This window comes from Pleurodeles waltl, chromosome 5 (assembly GCF_031143425.1).
Source record: "Pleurodeles waltl isolate 20211129_DDA chromosome 5, aPleWal1.hap1.20221129, whole genome shotgun sequence".
In the NCBI taxonomy this organism is placed as follows: Eukaryota; Metazoa; Chordata; class Amphibia; order Caudata; family Salamandridae; genus Pleurodeles; species Pleurodeles waltl.
This window is the reverse complement of record NC_090444.1, coordinates 23,167,630-23,188,645: the sequence shown is the minus strand read 5'-3', so window position 1 is coordinate 23,188,645 and position 21,016 is coordinate 23,167,630. Positions and strand designations below refer to the sequence as shown.

Sequence of the window (21,016 nt, the reverse complement as noted above, 5' to 3'; positions counted from 1 at the left end):
TACATGCTAACTCTCGTGGTGGAAATAGAGAGTTACAATTAAGAAAGAGGGAATGCCTATGGATTCTTAAACTTAGAGCGGTGGAAACAGGACTCAATTCGAACTACGAAATGGAATATTTCTTGGATTAGTTATCTAATCAAATACATAACTGTTGTGTTGTATTACCACTAATTATTGAACCATGGAATATGGGTTATATTTTCAAATATTTGTAGTATATAGTTATACATATTTATGATATCGTGTATTCCATTTACACTTGTATAAGATGCTATTCCCAACTTGTCTTTGTTATAAACTGTATTATTTTCTTTAGTATGTAGTCTATTAGATTGTAATACCTCGCATCCTGAATTGGGAGGTGGTCACCATGACGCGGACGTGCGTTTGACTGCAGGGTGATGGATACAGCCTTACTGAGTAGTTACATTTTTTTAATATAAAATTATGTATTTCAATTATTGTTACCTTTTGTGTAAATTGCATGGTTAATTGCTGTTCTTTTATAGTTTCTCACATTAATTAGCATTTTCATTGTGTTGTTTATGGACAATATGTGGTCTATTGTCATTGTGTTAACGTATTATATATATTTGTCAATATATAGCGTCTCACTCTAAGATGGCGCCCGTGCTCTGCCGTAGGTTAGCAGTAGTGCTGATCTGTGGACGCGCTGTAATTCACATGCGCGTACCAGCTTGCTTTAATAGCGTTTGCCAATGGCGGCAGCGGTAAACGCTTATCGGGCAAACGCGGGACCGAATATTCGGACTCCTGCTCTTTGAAAAACTTATTTGGGTGAGTTTGAGAGGGGCATTATTATTTCAATTAAGCCCCGTTTTGTCTGTAGTGGTGGTGACTTGAGTGCTATGTTTGATTATTTCAGGTTCATTTTAGGTTTTGAATGGATTTGCGAGCCTTATGTTTTGATGATAGTAGTTTGCGACGTACGGGTAGGTTATTTGAATATATTGCACTTTGGGTTTTTGGTGGTGCACATATAATCCTATTTTGTTTTTTATTCCGATTAACTTTTTATATGGTAAGTTTGATATTAATCACATCTTTTTTGCACAACAGTGTTCCTCTAAACGCCTATTGGTTGGTGTATTTGAATCAATTTTGAATGTCAGCGAGGTATGTTTTCTTGTATTGTTGACTTTAGGTGATGATATGGGGATACACACATTAGTTGGTTGCTGGTGATAGTCACTTGTTAATATTGACAACTATTTATTGATATTCACCATTTTGCAGTCATTCTCGCTTTTTTGTGGTGTGGTTGATCACTTTCACCTTTCGGATGTGAGGTTTAATTATCAATTTGTACATATAAGATATAATTAATTACATTAGTGGTGTATATATAACTGCTATTGATGTAAATTTTGACACCATTGAGTTTTGGGAGATACCTATTTTCAGTTGTCTGTACTATGTATATGGATGTTCTTTCTTATCATTATTTTGTTTTCAATGGTAAATGTTGCTTTTTGTTATGTTTTATAGCCTTGAAAAAGTCAAAGGGGGTATACTCCCCTCGACGAAACACGTGTTGGCTGTTCTTCGCTGCCTTTCGCCATATTAAAGACGGATTGATTATGCTTATGGGATCTTTTTTGTTCTTTTTTCTATAATGTTTCTTTATCCATTATGTATTGTTGGATTGTGTATTTCTAAAAATGTAATGGTTAGTTTATTGTTATAGTGTGCCTAGGTCCTTTCTTTTACAAATTTTGTTATAGCTGTGTCTTCACAGATTTTGGAGGAAGGGAAGAATCCTCTAGGGCCGGGAGCACCTAAGTTTATACTATAGGGGACAGTTGGGAGCGCTTTCTTTTCCCCTTTATTTGTTCTTCCCATTCTGTTGATTGTTTTTGATTAGGGGAAGCAGCTCCTTACACCTTAACTTAAATTTTTACACATATATGACAAATATGGATCGTATGAAACTAGCAGCCAATTTATTTGGAGAACCTGGATCTACCAATATTACTCTTATGTCCAATGCTGCGTGTGGTACATCTAAAGAAATAGGATTAAGGGCAAAATTTATCAAATTAGAGAGATTAAAAAAGCAGGAGGTATCTAAGTGGTGGGATGGGGCTACGCTCAAACACTATATCAAGCTTAATAGAATACCCAGGGGTTTGAGGTCTCATTTATTTCCCACATTTGATGACTTAGACTCAGATCTTTTGGACAGTTGGGAACAAGAGTTAATTTCCAGTTCGATGAGACTCATGAATATTCTAATTGAGAACTCGGAAAGGAAAGTGAACCTACTACAGAGAGATATTGAATGCTTAGAAACTGAGATTAAGGCTATGAATTTGGAAGAGGCAACCTCTAAAAACTATGCGATTTTAAATGAAATTGTGAACCAACATCAGTTGGAGGTTACGAGGAGAAAATCCCGGAAACTGAAGCGGGACGAGCTTGACTACAGTAGAGGGAGAGTCTTTACATTTTCTCGGAGATATGATCATTTAATTCAAAATATACAGAGTCAACAGTCCCAACGAATAAGTGCTCAGTCATCACTTAACAGTATTTCAGCTACCAGCAGTGAATCCAGTGACGTGTCTAGTGTCTCAGATCAGAATATATCAAGTGAACAGGGACCATCATCTTTTTTAGCCGAAGTACAAAGAATAAGACAAGGACAGAGAGAAGTAAACAGACGTATAGAAGACCCCGGAAAACAAGGAGAAGTAAGAGAGGAGGGACCCAAAGAAACAAGAGTAGGGGTCCAAACCAGATCATGGAACAGGCGCAAATGAATAATATGGAGAAGAAGACAATTAGCATTGTCAACCTATCGGATGTAGAATTATCTGAACAGGCTAATGCATTACTCACTAAGGGGCTTGGTTTTTGCCCATTTAGTTCAGGGGATTTTCAAAGGACCAAAATAGACTTTTTTAAATATGTGAGGAGACTTAAACTTAGGAAACATTTCGGTATGTCTAGTAGCACTTCTAACAGGGATATCCTCTCTTTGTGCACTAAAGATTATTACCCTCTTTCCATTCGGGACATACAGGATACAGCTGTACTGCTCTCTATTACAGACTTTGAACAGGATCCATCTATAGTTTCCAATATTTTGGATGACTTGGACATAATGCCTGATACTGTGTCGAGTGGTTTGAAACCCAAATCTAGATGGACGCCTGTCCTTAGTGGTGGTAATTGTGTGGATACTTTTTTCAAACTAGTGTGGCAGGACCTTCTTATAGCGGAAAACAAAAACAAGTTTTACTATTATAATTGTCATAACAATTTGTCGGCTGGTGAACTTGAATGCCTTAAAAGTTTACGCACCAATAAGGACATTATAATTAGGGAGGCCGATAAGGGCGGCAATATTGTGGTTATGAATATTGCAGATTACGAATCTGAAATCATTAGACAGCTTAGCGATTCTGAATGCTATGAGCAGATTGAGAATAACCCTATACCTGCTCTCTCCAATAAAATTAACAACTATTTGAAACTTTGTTTTGATCAAAGATTGCTTAAGGAGGATGAATATATGTATTTACGGGTTTTCAGACCCAGATATCCCTGTATTTACACGCTGCCTAAAATTCATAAAGACTCTCGCTCGCCTCCTGGCAGACCCATTGTATCTGGAATGGGTGGCCCGACTGAAAAACTATCAGAGTATGTAGACATTTTTCTACAGTCTTTTGTCATCAATCTTCCTTCCTATATAAAGGATACCAAACACATCTTAGGTATACTTGGTGATATTACCTGGGAACAGGGCATGAAGTTAGTAACTCTGGATGTGACTTCATTGTACACCAGTATTAAGCACGATTTGGGTATGATAGCGATACGTCATTTTTTACATAATCAATCAGCTAGTCTATACCAACACACTTCGATGATTTTAGATATGATTAGGTTGATTCTGGACAACAATTTTTTTCTCTTTAAGAATAAATGGTTTCGACAAAAAAGAGGTGTTGCAATGGGATCCCGCTTTTCACCGTCTTATGCGAATCTGTTTATGGGTTACCTCGAACAGAAATGGATATGGGGGCCTGAAGCAAGGACCTGGAACTCTAGTATTCTTTTTTGGGGTCGATATATAGATGACTGTCTTATGATATGGACGGGGGACCTCATCCTATTGAATGAGTTTGTTAATTTCCTTAACTCGAACCAATTTAACATTAAGTTCACATGGGATTATAGTGAAACTTGTATATCCTTTTTGGATGTTGAACTTTTCATCCGCAACAACAAGATTGAAAGTCGTTTGTTTAGAAAAAGTACAGCCTGCAATTCCATACTGCACGCCAGTAGTGCACATCCGAAACACCAAATCCATTCCATTCCCTATGGTGAAATGGTACGTGCCAGAAGGAATTGCAGTATTGATAATGATTTTATTAATACCATTCAAGATATGTCTTCTAGATTTGAGCTTCGGGGTTACCCTACAGATACTGTGACCAAAGCACGCAATAGAGTAGGTCGTTTGTCCCGGACTGACACTTTGAGAAATAGGGATAAAATATCTGATAACAAAATAAGATGTATAGTCGATTATACCCCGGCATCATCAGCCCTGCGTAACAGTATGAAGAAATATTGGCATATATTACGGGCTGATACTACTCTGAAGGGTTCACTATCTGAATCACCAATGTTCACTTACCGTAGGGGCAGAACCCTCAAAAATATTTTGTGTCCGAGCTATCCTACACGATTGAAACAAGAGAATTGGCTCTCAATCCACAGTAAGGGTTTCTTTAAGTGTGGTCGATGTGGTATGTGCAGGTTGAGCAGATCGGGGATCTCATCGTTTGAAAGTATGTCGGGTGAGAAATTTCATATTAACACCCACATAACATGTGATAGTGGTTTCGTGATTTATATGATTATTTGTAAATGTGGTCTATACTATATTGGTAGTACAATCAGACCCTTGAAAGTGAGAATTAGTGAACATTATAGGGCTTTGAAACACCTTGATGAACGCTATCCTATTGTTACACATATGAGTCAATGTTCTAGGCAGACTAAAGTACAGAACTTTGAATTCTTTGGTTTTGATTTGGTACATGCTAACTCTCGTGGTGGAAATAGAGAGTTACAATTAAGAAAGAGGGAATGCCTATGGATTCTTAAACTTAGAGCGGTGGAAACAGGACTCAATTCGAACTACGAAATGGAATATTTCTTGGATTAGTTATCTAATCAAATACATAACTGTTGTGTTGTATTACCACTAATTATTGAACCATGGAATATGGGTTATATTTTCAAATATTTGTAGTATATAGTTATACATATTTATGATATCGTGTATTCCATTTACACTTGTATAAGATGCTATTCCCAACTTGTCTTTGTTATAAACTGTATTATTTTCTTTAGTATGTAGTCTATTAGATTGTAATACCTCGCATCCTGAATTGGGAGGTGGTCACCATGACGCGGACGTGCGTTTGACTGCAGGGTGATGGATACAGCCTTACTGAGTAGTTACATTTTTTTAATATAAAATTATGTATTTCAATTATTGTTACCTTTTGTGTAAATTGCATGGTTAATTGCTGTTCTTTTATAGTTTCTCACATTAATTAGCATTTTCATTGTGTTGTTTATGGACAATATGTGGTCTATTGTCATTGTGTTAACGTATTATATATATTTGTCAATATATAGCGTCTCACTCTAAGATGGCGCCCGTGCTCTGCCGTAGGTTAGCAGTAGTGCTGATCTGTGGACGCGCTGTAATTCACATGCGCGTACCAGCTTGCTTTAATAGCGTTTGCCAATGGCGGCAGCGGTAAACGCTTATCGGGCAAACGCGGGACCGAATATTCGGACTCCTGCTCTTTGAAAAACTTATTTGGGTGAGTTTGAGAGGGGCATTATTATTTCAATTAAGCCCCGTTTTGTCTGTAGTGGTGGTGACTTGAGTGCTATGTTTGATTATTTCAGGTTCATTTTAGGTTTTGAATGGATTTGCGAGCCTTATGTTTTGATGATAGTAGTTTGCGACGTACGGGTAGGTTATTTGAATATATTGCACTTTGGGTTTTTGGTGGTGCACATATAATCCTATTTTGTTTTTTATTCCGATTAACTTTTTATATGGTAAGTTTGATATTAATCACATCTTTTTTGCACAACAGTGTTCCTCTAAACGCCTATTGGTTGGTGTATTTGAATCAATTTTGAATGTCAGCGAGGTATGTTTTCTTGTATTGTTGACTTTAGGTGATGATATGGGGATACACACATTAGTTGGTTGCTGGTGATAGTCACTTGTTAATATTGACAACTATTTATTGATATTCACCATTTTGCAGTCATTCTCGCTTTTTTGTGGTGTGGTTGATCACTTTCACCTTTCGGATGTGAGGTTTAATTATCAATTTGTACATATAAGATATAATTAATTACATTAGTGGTGTATATATAACTGCTATTGATGTAAATTTTGACACCATTGAGTTTTGGGAGATACCTATTTTCAGTTGTCTGTACTATGTATATGGATGTTCTTTCTTATCATTATTTTGTTTTCAATGGTAAATGTTGCTTTTTGTTATGTTTTATAGCCTTGAAAAAGTCAAAGGGGGTATACTCCCCTCGACGAAACACGTGTTGGCTGTTCTTCGCTGCCTTTCGCCATATTAAAGACGGATTGATTATGCTTATGGGATCTTTTTTGTTCTTTTTTCTATAATGTTTCTTTATCCATTATGTATTGTTGGATTGTGTATTTCTAAAAATGTAATGGTTAGTTTATTGTTATAGTGTGCCTAGGTCCTTTCTTTTACAAATTTTGTTATAGCTGTGTCTTCACAGATTTTGGAGGAAGGGAAGAATCCTCTAGGGCCGGGAGCACCTAAGTTTATACTATAGGGGACAGTTGGGAGCGCTTTCTTTTCCCCTTTATTTGTTCTTCCCATTCTGTTGATTGTTTTTGATTAGGGGAAGCAGCTCCTTACACCTTAACTTAAATTTTTACACATATATGACAAATATGGATCGTATGAAACTAGCAGCCAATTTATTTGGAGAACCTGGATCTACCAATATTACTCTTATGTCCAATGCTGCGTGTGGTACATCTAAAGAAATAGGATTAAGGGCAAAATTTATCAAATTAGAGAGATTAAAAAAGCAGGAGGTATCTAAGTGGTGGGATGGGGCTACGCTCAAACACTATATCAAGCTTAATAGAATACCCAGGGGTTTGAGGTCTCATTTATTTCCCACATTTGATGACTTAGACTCAGATCTTTTGGACAGTTGGGAACAAGAGTTAATTTCCAGTTCGATGAGACTCATGAATATTCTAATTGAGAACTCGGAAAGGAAAGTGAACCTACTACAGAGAGATATTGAATGCTTAGAAACTGAGATTAAGGCTATGAATTTGGAAGAGGCAACCTCTAAAAACTATGCGATTTTAAATGAAATTGTGAACCAACATCAGTTGGAGGTTACGAGGAGAAAATCCCGGAAACTGAAGCGGGACGAGCTTGACTACAGTAGAGGGAGAGTCTTTACATTTTCTCGGAGATATGATCATTTAATTCAAAATATACAGAGTCAACAGTCCCAACGAATAAGTGCTCAGTCATCACTTAACAGTATTTCAGCTACCAGCAGTGAATCCAGTGACGTGTCTAGTGTCTCAGATCAGAATATATCAAGTGAACAGGGACCATCATCTTTTTTAGCCGAAGTACAAAGAATAAGACAAGGACAGAGAGAAGTAAACAGACGTATAGAAGACCCCGGAAAACAAGGAGAAGTAAGAGAGGAGGGACCCAAAGAAACAAGAGTAGGGGTCCAAACCAGATCATGGAACAGGCGCAAATGAATAATATGGAGAAGAAGACAATTAGCATTGTCAACCTATCGGATGTAGAATTATCTGAACAGGCTAATGCATTACTCACTAAGGGGCTTGGTTTTTGCCCATTTAGTTCAGGGGATTTTCAAAGGACCAAAATAGACTTTTTTAAATATGTGAGGAGACTTAAACTTAGGAAACATTTCGGTATGTCTAGTAGCACTTCTAACAGGGATATCCTCTCTTTGTGCACTAAAGATTATTACCCTCTTTCCATTCGGGACATACAGGATACAGCTGTACTGCTCTCTATTACAGACTTTGAACAGGATCCATCTATAGTTTCCAATATTTTGGATGACTTGGACATAATGCCTGATACTGTGTCGAGTGGTTTGAAACCCAAATCTAGATGGACGCCTGTCCTTAGTGGTGGTAATTGTGTGGATACTTTTTTCAAACTAGTGTGGCAGGACCTTCTTATAGCGGAAAACAAAAACAAGTTTTACTATTATAATTGTCATAACAATTTGTCGGCTGGTGAACTTGAATGCCTTAAAAGTTTACGCACCAATAAGGACATTATAATTAGGGAGGCCGATAAGGGCGGCAATATTGTGGTTATGAATATTGCAGATTACGAATCTGAAATCATTAGACAGCTTAGCGATTCTGAATGCTATGAGCAGATTGAGAATAACCCTATACCTGCTCTCTCCAATAAAATTAACAACTATTTGAAACTTTGTTTTGATCAAAGATTGCTTAAGGAGGATGAATATATGTATTTACGGGTTTTCAGACCCAGATATCCCTGTATTTACACGCTGCCTAAAATTCATAAAGACTCTCGCTCGCCTCCTGGCAGACCCATTGTATCTGGAATGGGTGGCCCGACTGAAAAACTATCAGAGTATGTAGACATTTTTCTACAGTCTTTTGTCATCAATCTTCCTTCCTATATAAAGGATACCAAACACATCTTAGGTATACTTGGTGATATTACCTGGGAACAGGGCATGAAGTTAGTAACTCTGGATGTGACTTCATTGTACACCAGTATTAAGCACGATTTGGGTATGATAGCGATACGTCATTTTTTACATAATCAATCAGCTAGTCTATACCAACACACTTCGATGATTTTAGATATGATTAGGTTGATTCTGGACAACAATTTTTTTCTCTTTAAGAATAAATGGTTTCGACAAAAAAGAGGTGTTGCAATGGGATCCCGCTTTTCACCGTCTTATGCGAATCTGTTTATGGGTTACCTCGAACAGAAATGGATATGGGGGCCTGAAGCAAGGACCTGGAACTCTAGTATTCTTTTTTGGGGTCGATATATAGATGACTGTCTTATGATATGGACGGGGGACCTCATCCTATTGAATGAGTTTGTTAATTTCCTTAACTCGAACCAATTTAACATTAAGTTCACATGGGATTATAGTGAAACTTGTATATCCTTTTTGGATGTTGAACTTTTCATCCGCAACAACAAGATTGAAAGTCGTTTGTTTAGAAAAAGTACAGCCTGCAATTCCATACTGCACGCCAGTAGTGCACATCCGAAACACCAAATCCATTCCATTCCCTATGGTGAAATGGTACGTGCCAGAAGGAATTGCAGTATTGATAATGATTTTATTAATACCATTCAAGATATGTCTTCTAGATTTGAGCTTCGGGGTTACCCTACAGATACTGTGACCAAAGCACGCAATAGAGTAGGTCGTTTGTCCCGGACTGACACTTTGAGAAATAGGGATAAAATATCTGATAACAAAATAAGATGTATAGTCGATTATACCCCGGCATCATCAGCCCTGCGTAACAGTATGAAGAAATATTGGCATATATTACGGGCTGATACTACTCTGAAGGGTTCACTATCTGAATCACCAATGTTCACTTACCGTAGGGGCAGAACCCTCAAAAATATTTTGTGTCCGAGCTATCCTACACGATTGAAACAAGAGAATTGGCTCTCAATCCACAGTAAGGGTTTCTTTAAGTGTGGTCGATGTGGTATGTGCAGGTTGAGCAGATCGGGGATCTCATCGTTTGAAAGTATGTCGGGTGAGAAATTTCATATTAACACCCACATAACATGTGATAGTGGTTTCGTGATTTATATGATTATTTGTAAATGTGGTCTATACTATATTGGTAGTACAATCAGACCCTTGAAAGTGAGAATTAGTGAACATTATAGGGCTTTGAAACACCTTGATGAACGCTATCCTATTGTTACACATATGAGTCAATGTTCTAGGCAGACTAAAGTACAGAACTTTGAATTCTTTGGTTTTGATTTGGTACATGCTAACTCTCGTGGTGGAAATAGAGAGTTACAATTAAGAAAGAGGGAATGCCTATGGATTCTTAAACTTAGAGCGGTGGAAACAGGACTCAATTCGAACTACGAAATGGAATATTTCTTGGATTAGTTATCTAATCAAATACATAACTGTTGTGTTGTATTACCACTAATTATTGAACCATGGAATATGGGTTATATTTTCAAATATTTGTAGTATATAGTTATACATATTTATGATATCGTGTATTCCATTTACACTTGTATAAGATGCTATTCCCAACTTGTCTTTGTTATAAACTGTATTATTTTCTTTAGTATGTAGTCTATTAGATTGTAATACCTCGCATCCTGAATTGGGAGGTGGTCACCATGACGCGGACGTGCGTTTGACTGCAGGGTGATGGATACAGCCTTACTGAGTAGTTACATTTTTTTAATATAAAATTATGTATTTCAATTATTGTTACCTTTTGTGTAAATTGCATGGTTAATTGCTGTTCTTTTATAGTTTCTCACATTAATTAGCATTTTCATTGTGTTGTTTATGGACAATATGTGGTCTATTGTCATTGTGTTAACGTATTATATATATTTGTCAATATATAGCGTCTCACTCTAAGATGGCGCCCGTGCTCTGCCGTAGGTTAGCAGTAGTGCTGATCTGTGGACGCGCTGTAATTCACATGCGCGTACCAGCTTGCTTTAATAGCGTTTGCCAATGGCGGCAGCGGTAAACGCTTATCGGGCAAACGCGGGACCGAATATTCGGACTCCTGCTCTTTGAAAAACTTATTTGGGTGAGTTTGAGAGGGGCATTATTATTTCAATTAAGCCCCGTTTTGTCTGTAGTGGTGGTGACTTGAGTGCTATGTTTGATTATTTCAGGTTCATTTTAGGTTTTGAATGGATTTGCGAGCCTTATGTTTTGATGATAGTAGTTTGCGACGTACGGGTAGGTTATTTGAATATATTGCACTTTGGGTTTTTGGTGGTGCACATATAATCCTATTTTGTTTTTTATTCCGATTAACTTTTTATATGGTAAGTTTGATATTAATCACATCTTTTTTGCACAACAGTGTTCCTCTAAACGCCTATTGGTTGGTGTATTTGAATCAATTTTGAATGTCAGCGAGGTATGTTTTCTTGTATTGTTGACTTTAGGTGATGATATGGGGATACACACATTAGTTGGTTGCTGGTGATAGTCACTTGTTAATATTGACAACTATTTATTGATATTCACCATTTTGCAGTCATTCTCGCTTTTTTGTGGTGTGGTTGATCACTTTCACCTTTCGGATGTGAGGTTTAATTATCAATTTGTACATATAAGATATAATTAATTACATTAGTGGTGTATATATAACTGCTATTGATGTAAATTTTGACACCATTGAGTTTTGGGAGATACCTATTTTCAGTTGTCTGTACTATGTATATGGATGTTCTTTCTTATCATTATTTTGTTTTCAATGGTAAATGTTGCTTTTTGTTATGTTTTATAGCCTTGAAAAAGTCAAAGGGGGTATACTCCCCTCGACGAAACACGTGTTGGCTGTTCTTCGCTGCCTTTCGCCATATTAAAGACGGATTGATTATGCTTATGGGATCTTTTTTGTTCTTTTTTCTATAATGTTTCTTTATCCATTATGTATTGTTGGATTGTGTATTTCTAAAAATGTAATGGTTAGTTTATTGTTATAGTGTGCCTAGGTCCTTTCTTTTACAAACATAGGTTTGGGGTCCATTCGTGGTTCGCATTCCACTTTTGGAGTATATGGTTTGTGTTGCCCCTATCCCTATGTGTTCCCATTGCATCCTATTGTAACTATACATTGTTTGCACTGTTTTCTAAGACTATACTGCATATTTTTAGTACTGTGTACATATAACTTGTGTATATTGGCTATCCTCACTCTGAGGGTACACTCTGAGATACTTTGGCATATTGTCATAAAAATAAAGTACCTTTATTTTTAGTATAACTGTGTATTGTGTTTTCTTATGATATTGTGCATATGACACTAAGTGGTACTGTAGTAGCTTCACACGTCTCCTAGTTCAGCCTAAGCTGCTCTGCTAAGCTACCATTATCTATCAGCCTAAGCTGCTAGACACCCTATACACTAATAAGGGCTACCTGGGCCTGGTGCAAGGTGTAAGTACCCCTTGGTACTCACTACAAGCCAGTCCAGCCTCCTACACCTTTAGATAGGCCTCTTTTGGCGTTTAAGAATAATCTGAATATCCGCAATAAACTGGTTAAGGCAGCCCTACCAAGAGATGAGGAATTTTGTCAAAAGTCCATTACTGGAGCAGTCCCAGTTAGGGGAAATCATCAATGTGGGACTTGCAAAGCATGTCCCAAAGCCATAGTAAGTGATGTATTGGTGTGGAACAAAAAGAAGTATAAACTGTGTGATATGACCAATTGGAGAACCTCAAATTGTATATACCTGATCATCTGTCCCTGCCCGGCGGGGTATGTGGGAGAGACTGGGCGTGAAGTTAGAGCTCCCCTAGTACAACACTGGTTGAAAGAAAAACATGAGTTGGACGATCTGACTTGGACGATTTTGGAAAAAATCAAGGACGTTCCAGGTAAAGAAAGGAAAAACATAAGGAAAAAGCTGGAAGTTTTGGGGATTTTTACCTTAAACAAACATGATAATGGTCTTAACGAGTACATGAGGGGTTTCGGTCCATTTACCGGAACTCAGAGTATGATGCCTGGCACCTATGATGAAGAGGGATACTTTTGATGGTCCCCAGGTCTTTTTGAAATGAACCATCGTAGGTGGGTTTATTTGTATATTTTTGTGTTTATTCAAATTCACATCGATGGTGATGTTATTTCACCTAAAAATATATTCTTGGTTTATCCTCGTTCTATTCCGTCTATTTTGACTTCTGATTTATGACCATTCTAAGATGGCCGACACCGTTTTCTGTTTTGTTTTTGACAGGTGATCTCGCGATCACGTTAGTAGTCTCGCGGTCTTTGGACCGAGAATTAGAATGAAGTACCTTTATTTTTAGTATATCTGTGTATTGTGTTTTCTTATGATATTGTGCATATGACACCAGTGGTATAGTAGGAGCTTTACATGTCTCCTAGATCAGCCTAAGCTGCTCTGCTATAGCTACCTTCTATCAGCCTAAGCTTCTAGAAACACCGCTTCTACACTAATAAGGGATAACTAGACCTGGTACAGAGTGTAAGTACCCCTTGGTACCCACTACAAGCCAGGCCAGCCTCCTACACATAACCACTGAGGTTCTGGTTAGCAGAGCCTCAGTGAGACAGTTAGTCATCACACAGGGAACTCACACAGGGCACACTTATGAGCACTGGGGCCCTGGCTGGCAGGGTCCCAGTGACACATACACTAAAACAACATATATACAGTGAAATATAGGGGTAACATGCCAGGCAAGATGGTACTTTCCTACCACCAGTGTGAGGTCCAAGCCCTTAATTCTACCCGGTATTAAGACTCCTCAAGATTACTTGTAATAATGCCACCAGTGTGAGGTCCAAGCCCTTAATTCTACCCAGTATCAAGACTCTAGGAGACAGGTGAGAGCAGTGTCTCACTTATCTCTGTCATAAAACACTCCATTTGTTCCATCAGTTGTGGCTGTGATAACATTGCTCTGTGGCAGGTACTCTCAGTCTTCACATCACCAAATTTGCGCCCAGCCTTGAGTGCTTGTTGGATCTACTTTGGAGAGTCAGAGTCTTTGGAGGCTAACTTCCCATACAGGAGTGAGTACCCAGCATCCCGGTCCATAAGGAACATGTATCCACTCCTCTTTGATAGTGCTTGGTGGTCCTTATCACTTCATAACATAACATGAGTATTTGTAAAGCCCTTGTTAAGCCAAACAGATATCTTGGCGCTGAATAACAGATATGTATTGTTACCCAACTGAATGGTCTTCATTTTATCGACCTCAGAAGGATGAAAGGCTGAGTGGACCTGGTGGGATTTGAACCTGTGACCATGAGGTAAAACACAGGTCCCTAAAGTGGACACTTTACTCCTCTAAGCCACTAGACCCTGCTTGATCTGGTAAAAGGACTGACAGGGCATGGGGGTTTGGTTTTCACAGCTGACCACATATGATTGTACAGCTTGCCCCATTTGTAACTCTTGAGAAACTTCTCACAATACTAGTTTGTTCACTCCTCAGCACCATGTAGATAGTGGTAGTGTAGACGTGCAACTGCACCACCCAAACACTAACAAAAAGCACTGCAACAAACTGAAGACTACTCACAGGAGGAGACTGAGTGAGATGTGATGACAAAGATAAAATTCTATTGATATCAGACCAAGATGTCCTCAATGTGGATTGCACCAAAAGCGTTGGCTTTGAAAAGTAATCTCTATTATTCTCAAAATAAAAAAACATTGACAATCTCTAAATCTGGCAAACATGGTGGACCTTCAGGTGTGATCTTGAAGGATCGCACACCTCTTACCTCGCTGTCGCTCCTCTCTGAGCCTGGCTGCTGGCTCCATCAGGCTGACCTTGGTGAAGACTTCAATGGTCACATCAATGGCTGAGTCCATGCCGTAGAACTTTACAAGAAGATTCTTGGTGTCAATCTGGTCTGCTTTCTCCAGCTTTCCACGTGCGATGTTTTTCCGTCCTTTGAAGTCGATATCTGATAATTTATCCTTAAACCTCTTGAAGTCAGCATGGGAGAGGTCCTCCAGGGCATACAGCAGGATGTCGCTACATTTGCTCCCTCTGTTCCCCATGGCTCATGTGAGGCTATATCTGAAAAAAATGGTGTGTCATAAAAAAAAAAGGGTTGTTCACATAGTCTTGAGGCATGGAAGTTAAGGACATGATCACGTGCTACTCACACCTGTACAAAGTGCTTGATTGAATGAATGAAACCCACTGAATATAGCACAACTGTTGGCCAACTAGGGCATCCTGGCGCTGTAGTAGCTGCACTGCTATTAGAAATAACCATTTTCTTGCTCAAACGTGCAGGAACGTATAGAGTAGACTGTGACTCCTAAAGGCTGGATCAATGCCTGATTTTTCAGATGTCCAGATAAGAGAAATACACGAAAGTTGTTGACCCCTCCATACTCCATACATAGGTGCTTGATCATGGCTTTGGCAATAAGGAGTCAGAGTAGATGTTTCTGCTGGCCTGAGATGGTGGCGCTTCAGTTGAGTTCACGCCATCATTACTTTGCTCACTGCTACTCCGGACAGGGAGTATGCAAATTACTTTGCTCCTGTTCCAACAGAAACAATCCAGCCCTTATTACCAAACCCCCATCCTCTCTGAACCAGAACACAAGCAACACAGACCGGTGTCAGCTTCATTGGGCTTCATCACAGAGGTGCAGCTTTGCTTACGGAAAAGGCCATATGTTTGTATTGGGATAACAAGAGAGCAGCAATGACCTGAATCTCATTGAATGACAATAAACTATTGAGTGAATGCCCTGCACATGGGCATGCCATAACATGCTTTATGATAGACCCAACATAGAGGTGGCATGTGCAAGTACCTTTAACTTTAAACAGTCAATAAGTTCAGCTCAGGATGCTGGAGGGTTGCAAGACAAAAGGGGCAATACACTTGGCAAAATGAATGCTGAACTAATTTTTTGCCCTCAGACATACTGAAAGGCTAAGCATGTGTAGTGCGCAAGATAGTTATAACCAGGACTTTTGCCAAAAGAAAATTGGAAGAGGAAGCTTTGAGACAGTGAACCAACTCTGGGGCTAATAGCCTCTAGAGTCTAGAATCTAGAGGGAGATTTTACAAAAAGAAAACACCTACCAGTCCAGCCAATGAACAGTGTTGCTTCTTTCTCACATCCTGTCTTCTCTGCGACCATCCAACTTCAATTCACCTATCAGCAGCATCTGTCCACAGAACCAGTTTTGCGCATCCAACGTTCATCCTTCTATTCTTGCAGATCCTCACGACCGAGGCAGATTTATTGTCTCCACCTGGAGAACACCAGCCAAAGACAATAGTTAGGCAGGTGTGAGAAAGTAGCCTCTTTCTAGCATTGTTACTACCACTTTTGGCCTGTTTGTGAGTGTGTGTCAGTGTGTTTTTACTGTCTCACTGGGATCCTGCTAGCCAGCACCCCAGTGCCCATAGTCAAAAACCTATTTTGTCAGTGTGTTTTGCCTGTCTCACTGGGATCCTGCTAGTCAGGACCCCAGTGCTCATAGTTTGTGGCCTATGTGTGTGTTGGCTGTAGTGCTTACTGTGTCATTGAGGCTCTGCTAATCAGAACCTCAGTGCTTATGCTCTCTCTGCTTCAAATTTGTCACTGCAGGCTAGTGACTTATTTTTCCAATTCCAATTGACACTTTGGAACACTCTTATAATTCCCTTGTATATGGTGCTTAGGTACCCAGGGTATTGGGGTTCCAAGAGCACATTATGGGCTGCAGCATTACTTTTGCCACCCATAAGGAGCTCAGACAAACCTTTCACAGGACTGCCACAGCAGCCTGGGTAAATTAGTGTCTACACTATTTTACAGCCATTTATCACTGCACTTAAGTAACCCATAAGTCACCTATATGTCCAACTCTGGCTAGGTGCAAAGTTACTAAGTGTGAGGGCACCCTTGCAGTAGCAAAGGTGCCCCCACGTTGTCCAGGGCCATTTCCCCGGACAATGTGCATAAAATGGCGTCCCCGCTCTCATAAAGTCTGGGCCTTTTCCCCGGACTTTGTGAGTGCGGACACACCATTTTATGCGTGCACGACATATAGGTCAACACCTATATGTAGCTGCACAAAGGCTGAACCGAATATGGCCATGTGAGGTGTCTAGGATTGTGGAATTTCACCCCCAGTCCGAGTCAGGTACTGGGGGGCGATTCCATGTACCCTGGGGGCTCCACCGTGGACCCCCAGTACTGCCAAACCACTTCTCAGGGGTTTTCTCTGCAGCTACAGGTGCTGCCAACCTCCAGAGAGGTTTCTGCCCTCCTGGGGTCTGAGCAGCTCAGTCCCAGGAAGGAAGAACAATGTATTTCTTTTGGCAGGGGAGTGTTACACTCTCTGCCTTTGGAAATAGGTGTCACAGGCTTGGGAGGGGTAACCTACCAGAGCCTCTGGAAATGCTTTGAAGGGCACAAATGGTGCCCTCCTTGCATAAGCCAGTCTGCACCAGTTTAGAGATCCCCTGTCCCTGCTCTGGTGTGAAACTGGACAAAGGAAAGGGGAGTGACCACTCCCCTGACCTGCACCTCCCTGGGGAAGGTGCCCAGAGATCCTCCAGTGTGTCCCAGACCTCTGCCATCTTGAATTCAGAGGTGTGGGGGCACACTGGACACCCCTGAGTGAACAGTGCCAGCAGGTGACGTCAGAGACCCCTCCTGATAGGTCCACATCTTGTAGGTAGCCATACCTCTTCTTTAGGCTATTTAGGGGCTCTCCAGTGGGGGTTTCCTCAGATAACGACTTGCAAGAATCCACCAGGACTCCTCTGCATCTCCCTCTTCGACTTTCATCAAGAATCGACTGCTGACTGACCCAGGGCGCCTGCAAAACTGCAACAAAGTATCCAGACGGCTACTGCGACCTTGTAGCGCCTAATCCTGCCGGCTTTCATCAACTGTTTCCTGATTGTGCATCCTCTGGGGGCTGTCTGGCTTCAGTCTGCACTCAATGTCCAGAAGAAATCTCCCATGGGTTGACGGAATCTTCCCCCTGCTCCAGCAGGCAACCAAAAGCAGCAACACTGACCCTCTGGGACTTCTCCCTCTTCAAAGAGCGTTGTCACCGGAATACGAGTGGTGGACCCAAGTGACCCCGACTGTCCAGAGGTCCAGCTGCACAAAATTGGTGGAGGTAAGTCCTTCCCTCCCCTCACCAGTCAGTGCCACCGTGTGTCCAGTGTCCAGCAGCTCCTAGGGCTTCGGTGCATCCCTTGCAGAATCCCTTGGTGCACAGCCGAGCCGAGGTCCCCAGCACTCTGTCCTGCAACGCACAGCTCCGTGAGTTGACCTCCAGCGACGTGGGACTCCTCACAGCAGTGTTGAGATGACCGCCATATTCAGCTCCTTTGAACCCCTGTTAAAAGGCTCCTGTGGGTGCTCCCTTCTTCTTTCTGGGCCTTCATCCTTGCTGAGGGCCCCCTCTGTCACTCACCCCGAGTAGCAACATTCTGGTCCTTCCTGGGCCCGGGCAGCACCTTTTTCACCTAACCGCGACCCTTGCGTGTAGCAAGGCTTGTTTGTTGTACTTTTGCAAACTTTCTTCACTGCATCTTCCAGCATGATGTGGGGAAGCTCCTGCATGAATTTGGTCTTCCTAGGTCACTTCGTCAGTGCAAAACCAGCATCTGTTTCCAACCAGAGGCAGCCATTTCGTGTCTTCATCTGGGGTTTAGTGGGCTCCTGCCCCCCCTGGACACTCCAGTGACTCTTGGACTTGGTCCCCCTTCTTTGCAGGTCCTCGGGTTCCGGAATCCATCTTCAGTGTCTGGCAGCTCTTCTGGGAAAGTAGTATCACTTTACTCCTACTTTCCAGGGTCCTTGGGTGGGGTCTTGTAGGAGGCTGGACTGGCTTGTAGTGAGTACCAAGGGGTACTTGCACCTTGCACCAGGCCCAGGTATCCCTTATTAGTGTATATGGTGTCTAGCAGCTTAGGCTGATTGATAATGGTAGCTTAGCAGAGCAGCTTAGGCTGAACTAGGAGACAAGTGAAGCTCCTACAGTACCACTAGTGTCACTTGCACAATATCATAAGAAAACACAGTACACAGATATACTAAAAATAAAGGTACTTTATTTGTATGACAATATGCCAAAGTATCTCAGTGAGTACCCTCAGTATGAGGATAGCAAATATACACAAGATATATGTACACAATACCAAAATATGCAGTATAGTCTTAGAAAACAGTGCAAACAATGTATAGTTACAATAGGATGCAATGGGGACACATACGGATAGGGGCAACACAAACTATATACTCCAAAAGTGGAATGCGAACCACGAATGGACCCCAAACCTATGTGACCTTGTAGAGGGTCGCTGGGACTGTAAGAAAACAGTGAGGGTTAGAAAAATAGCCCACCCCAAGACGCTGAAAAGTGAGTGCAAAGTGCACTAAAGTTCCCCAAAGAGCACAGAAGTCGTGATAGGGGAATTCTGCAGGAAAGACCAACACCAGCAATGCAACAACAATGGATTTCCAGACGAGAATACCTGTGGAACAAGGGGACCAAGTCCAAAAGTCACGATCAAGTCGAGAGTGGGCAGATGCCCAGGAAATGCCAGCTGTGGGTGCAAAGAAGCTGCTACTGGACAGTAGAAGCTGAGGATTCTGTAAGAACGACAAGGGCTAGAAACTTCCCCTTTGGAGGATGGATGTCCCACGTCGTGAAGAGTCGTGCAGAAGTGTTTTACTGAAGAAAGACAGCAAACAAGCCTTGCTAGCTGCAAAGCGTGCGGTTAGGGTTTTTGGATGCTGCTGTGGCCCAGGAGGGACCAGGATGTCGCCAATTGCGTGAGGGGACAGAGGGGGCGTCCAGCAAGACAAGGAGCCCTCTCAGAAGCAAGCAGCACCCGGAGAAGTGCCGGAACAGGCACTACGAAGTGGAGTGAAATGGCGCTCACCCGAAGTTGCACAAGAGAGTCCCATGCCGCCGGAGGACAACTCAGGAGGTCGTGCAATGCAGGTTAGAGTACCGTGGACCCAGGCTTGGCTGTGCACAAAGGAAATCCTGGAAAAGTGCACAGGAGCCGGAGTAACTGCAAAAGACGCGGTTCCCAGCAATGCAGTCTGGCGTGGGGAGGCAAGGACTTACCTCCACCAAACTTGGAATGAAGAGTCACTGGACTGTGGGAGTCACTTGGACAGAGTTGCTGGATTCAAGGGACCTCGTTCGTCGTGCTGAGAGGAGACCCAGAGGACCGGTGATGCAGTTCTTTGGTGCCTGCGGTTGCAGGGGGACGATTCCGTCGACCCACTGGAGATTTCTTCGGAGCTTCTAGTACAGAGAGGAGGCAGACTACCCCCACAGCATGCACCACCAGGAAAACAGTCGAGAAGGCGGCAGGATCAGCGTTACAGTGTCGCAGTAGTCGTCTTTGCTACTTTATTGCAGTTTTGCAGGCTTCCAGCGCGGTCAGCAGTCGATTCCTTGGCAGAAGGTGAAGAGAGAGATGCAGAGGAACTCTGATGAGCTCTTGCATTCGTTATCTAAGGAATTCCCCTAAGCAGAGACCCTAAATAGCCAGAAAAGAGGGTTTGGCTACTTAGGAGAGAGGATAGGCTAGCAACACCTGAAGGAGCCTATCAGAAGGAGTCTCTGACGTCACCTGCTGGCCCTGGCCACTCAGAGCAGTCCAGTGTGCCAGCAGCACCTCTGTTTCCAAGATGGCAGAGGTCTGGAGCACACTGGAGGAGCTCTGGGCACCTCCCAGGGGAGGTGCAGGTCAGGGGAGTGGTCACTCCCCTTTCCTTTGTCCAGTTTCGCGCCAGAGCAGGGCTGAGGGGTCCCTGAACCGGTGTAGACTGGCTTATGCAGAAATGGGCACCATCTGTGCCCATGAAAGCATTTCCAGAGGCTGGGTAGGCTACTCCTCCCCTGCCTTAACACCTTTTTCCAAAGGGAGAGGGTGTAACACCCTCTCTCTGAGGAAGTCCTTTGTTCTGCCTTTCTGGGCCAAGCCTGGCTGGACCCCAGGAGGGCAGAAACCTGTCTGAGGGGTTGGCAGCAGCAGCAGCTGCAGTGAAACCCCTGAAAAGGCAGTTTGGCAGTACCCGGGTCTGTGCTAGAGACCCGTGGGATCATGGGATTGTGCCAACAATGCCAGGATGGCATAG

The 21,016-nt window shown here is 41.7% G+C and overlaps 1 protein-coding gene across 3 annotated transcripts in view; it reads right to left on the bottom strand.

Moving 5' to 3' along the window:
* LOC138295305 (NACHT, LRR and PYD domains-containing protein 12-like) overlaps positions 1-16,161 on the bottom strand; it is a 543,642-nt gene extending 527,481 nt beyond the window's left edge. For 2 of the 3 annotated variants that reach the window (XM_069233518.1, XM_069233519.1), the window contains exons 1-2: positions 15,991-16,161; positions 14,659-14,960 (exon numbers count right to left, since the gene is read on the bottom strand). In XM_069233518.1, the coding sequence (XP_069089619.1) occupies positions 14,659-14,941 (283 nt within the window). In that variant the 5' untranslated portion in view covers positions 14,942-14,960; positions 15,991-16,161. The remainder of the gene's footprint in view (positions 1-14,658; positions 14,961-15,990) is intronic. The other variant, XM_069233520.1, reaches the window with a different exon arrangement.
* Between the last annotated feature and the right edge of the window lie 4,855 nt (positions 16,162-21,016).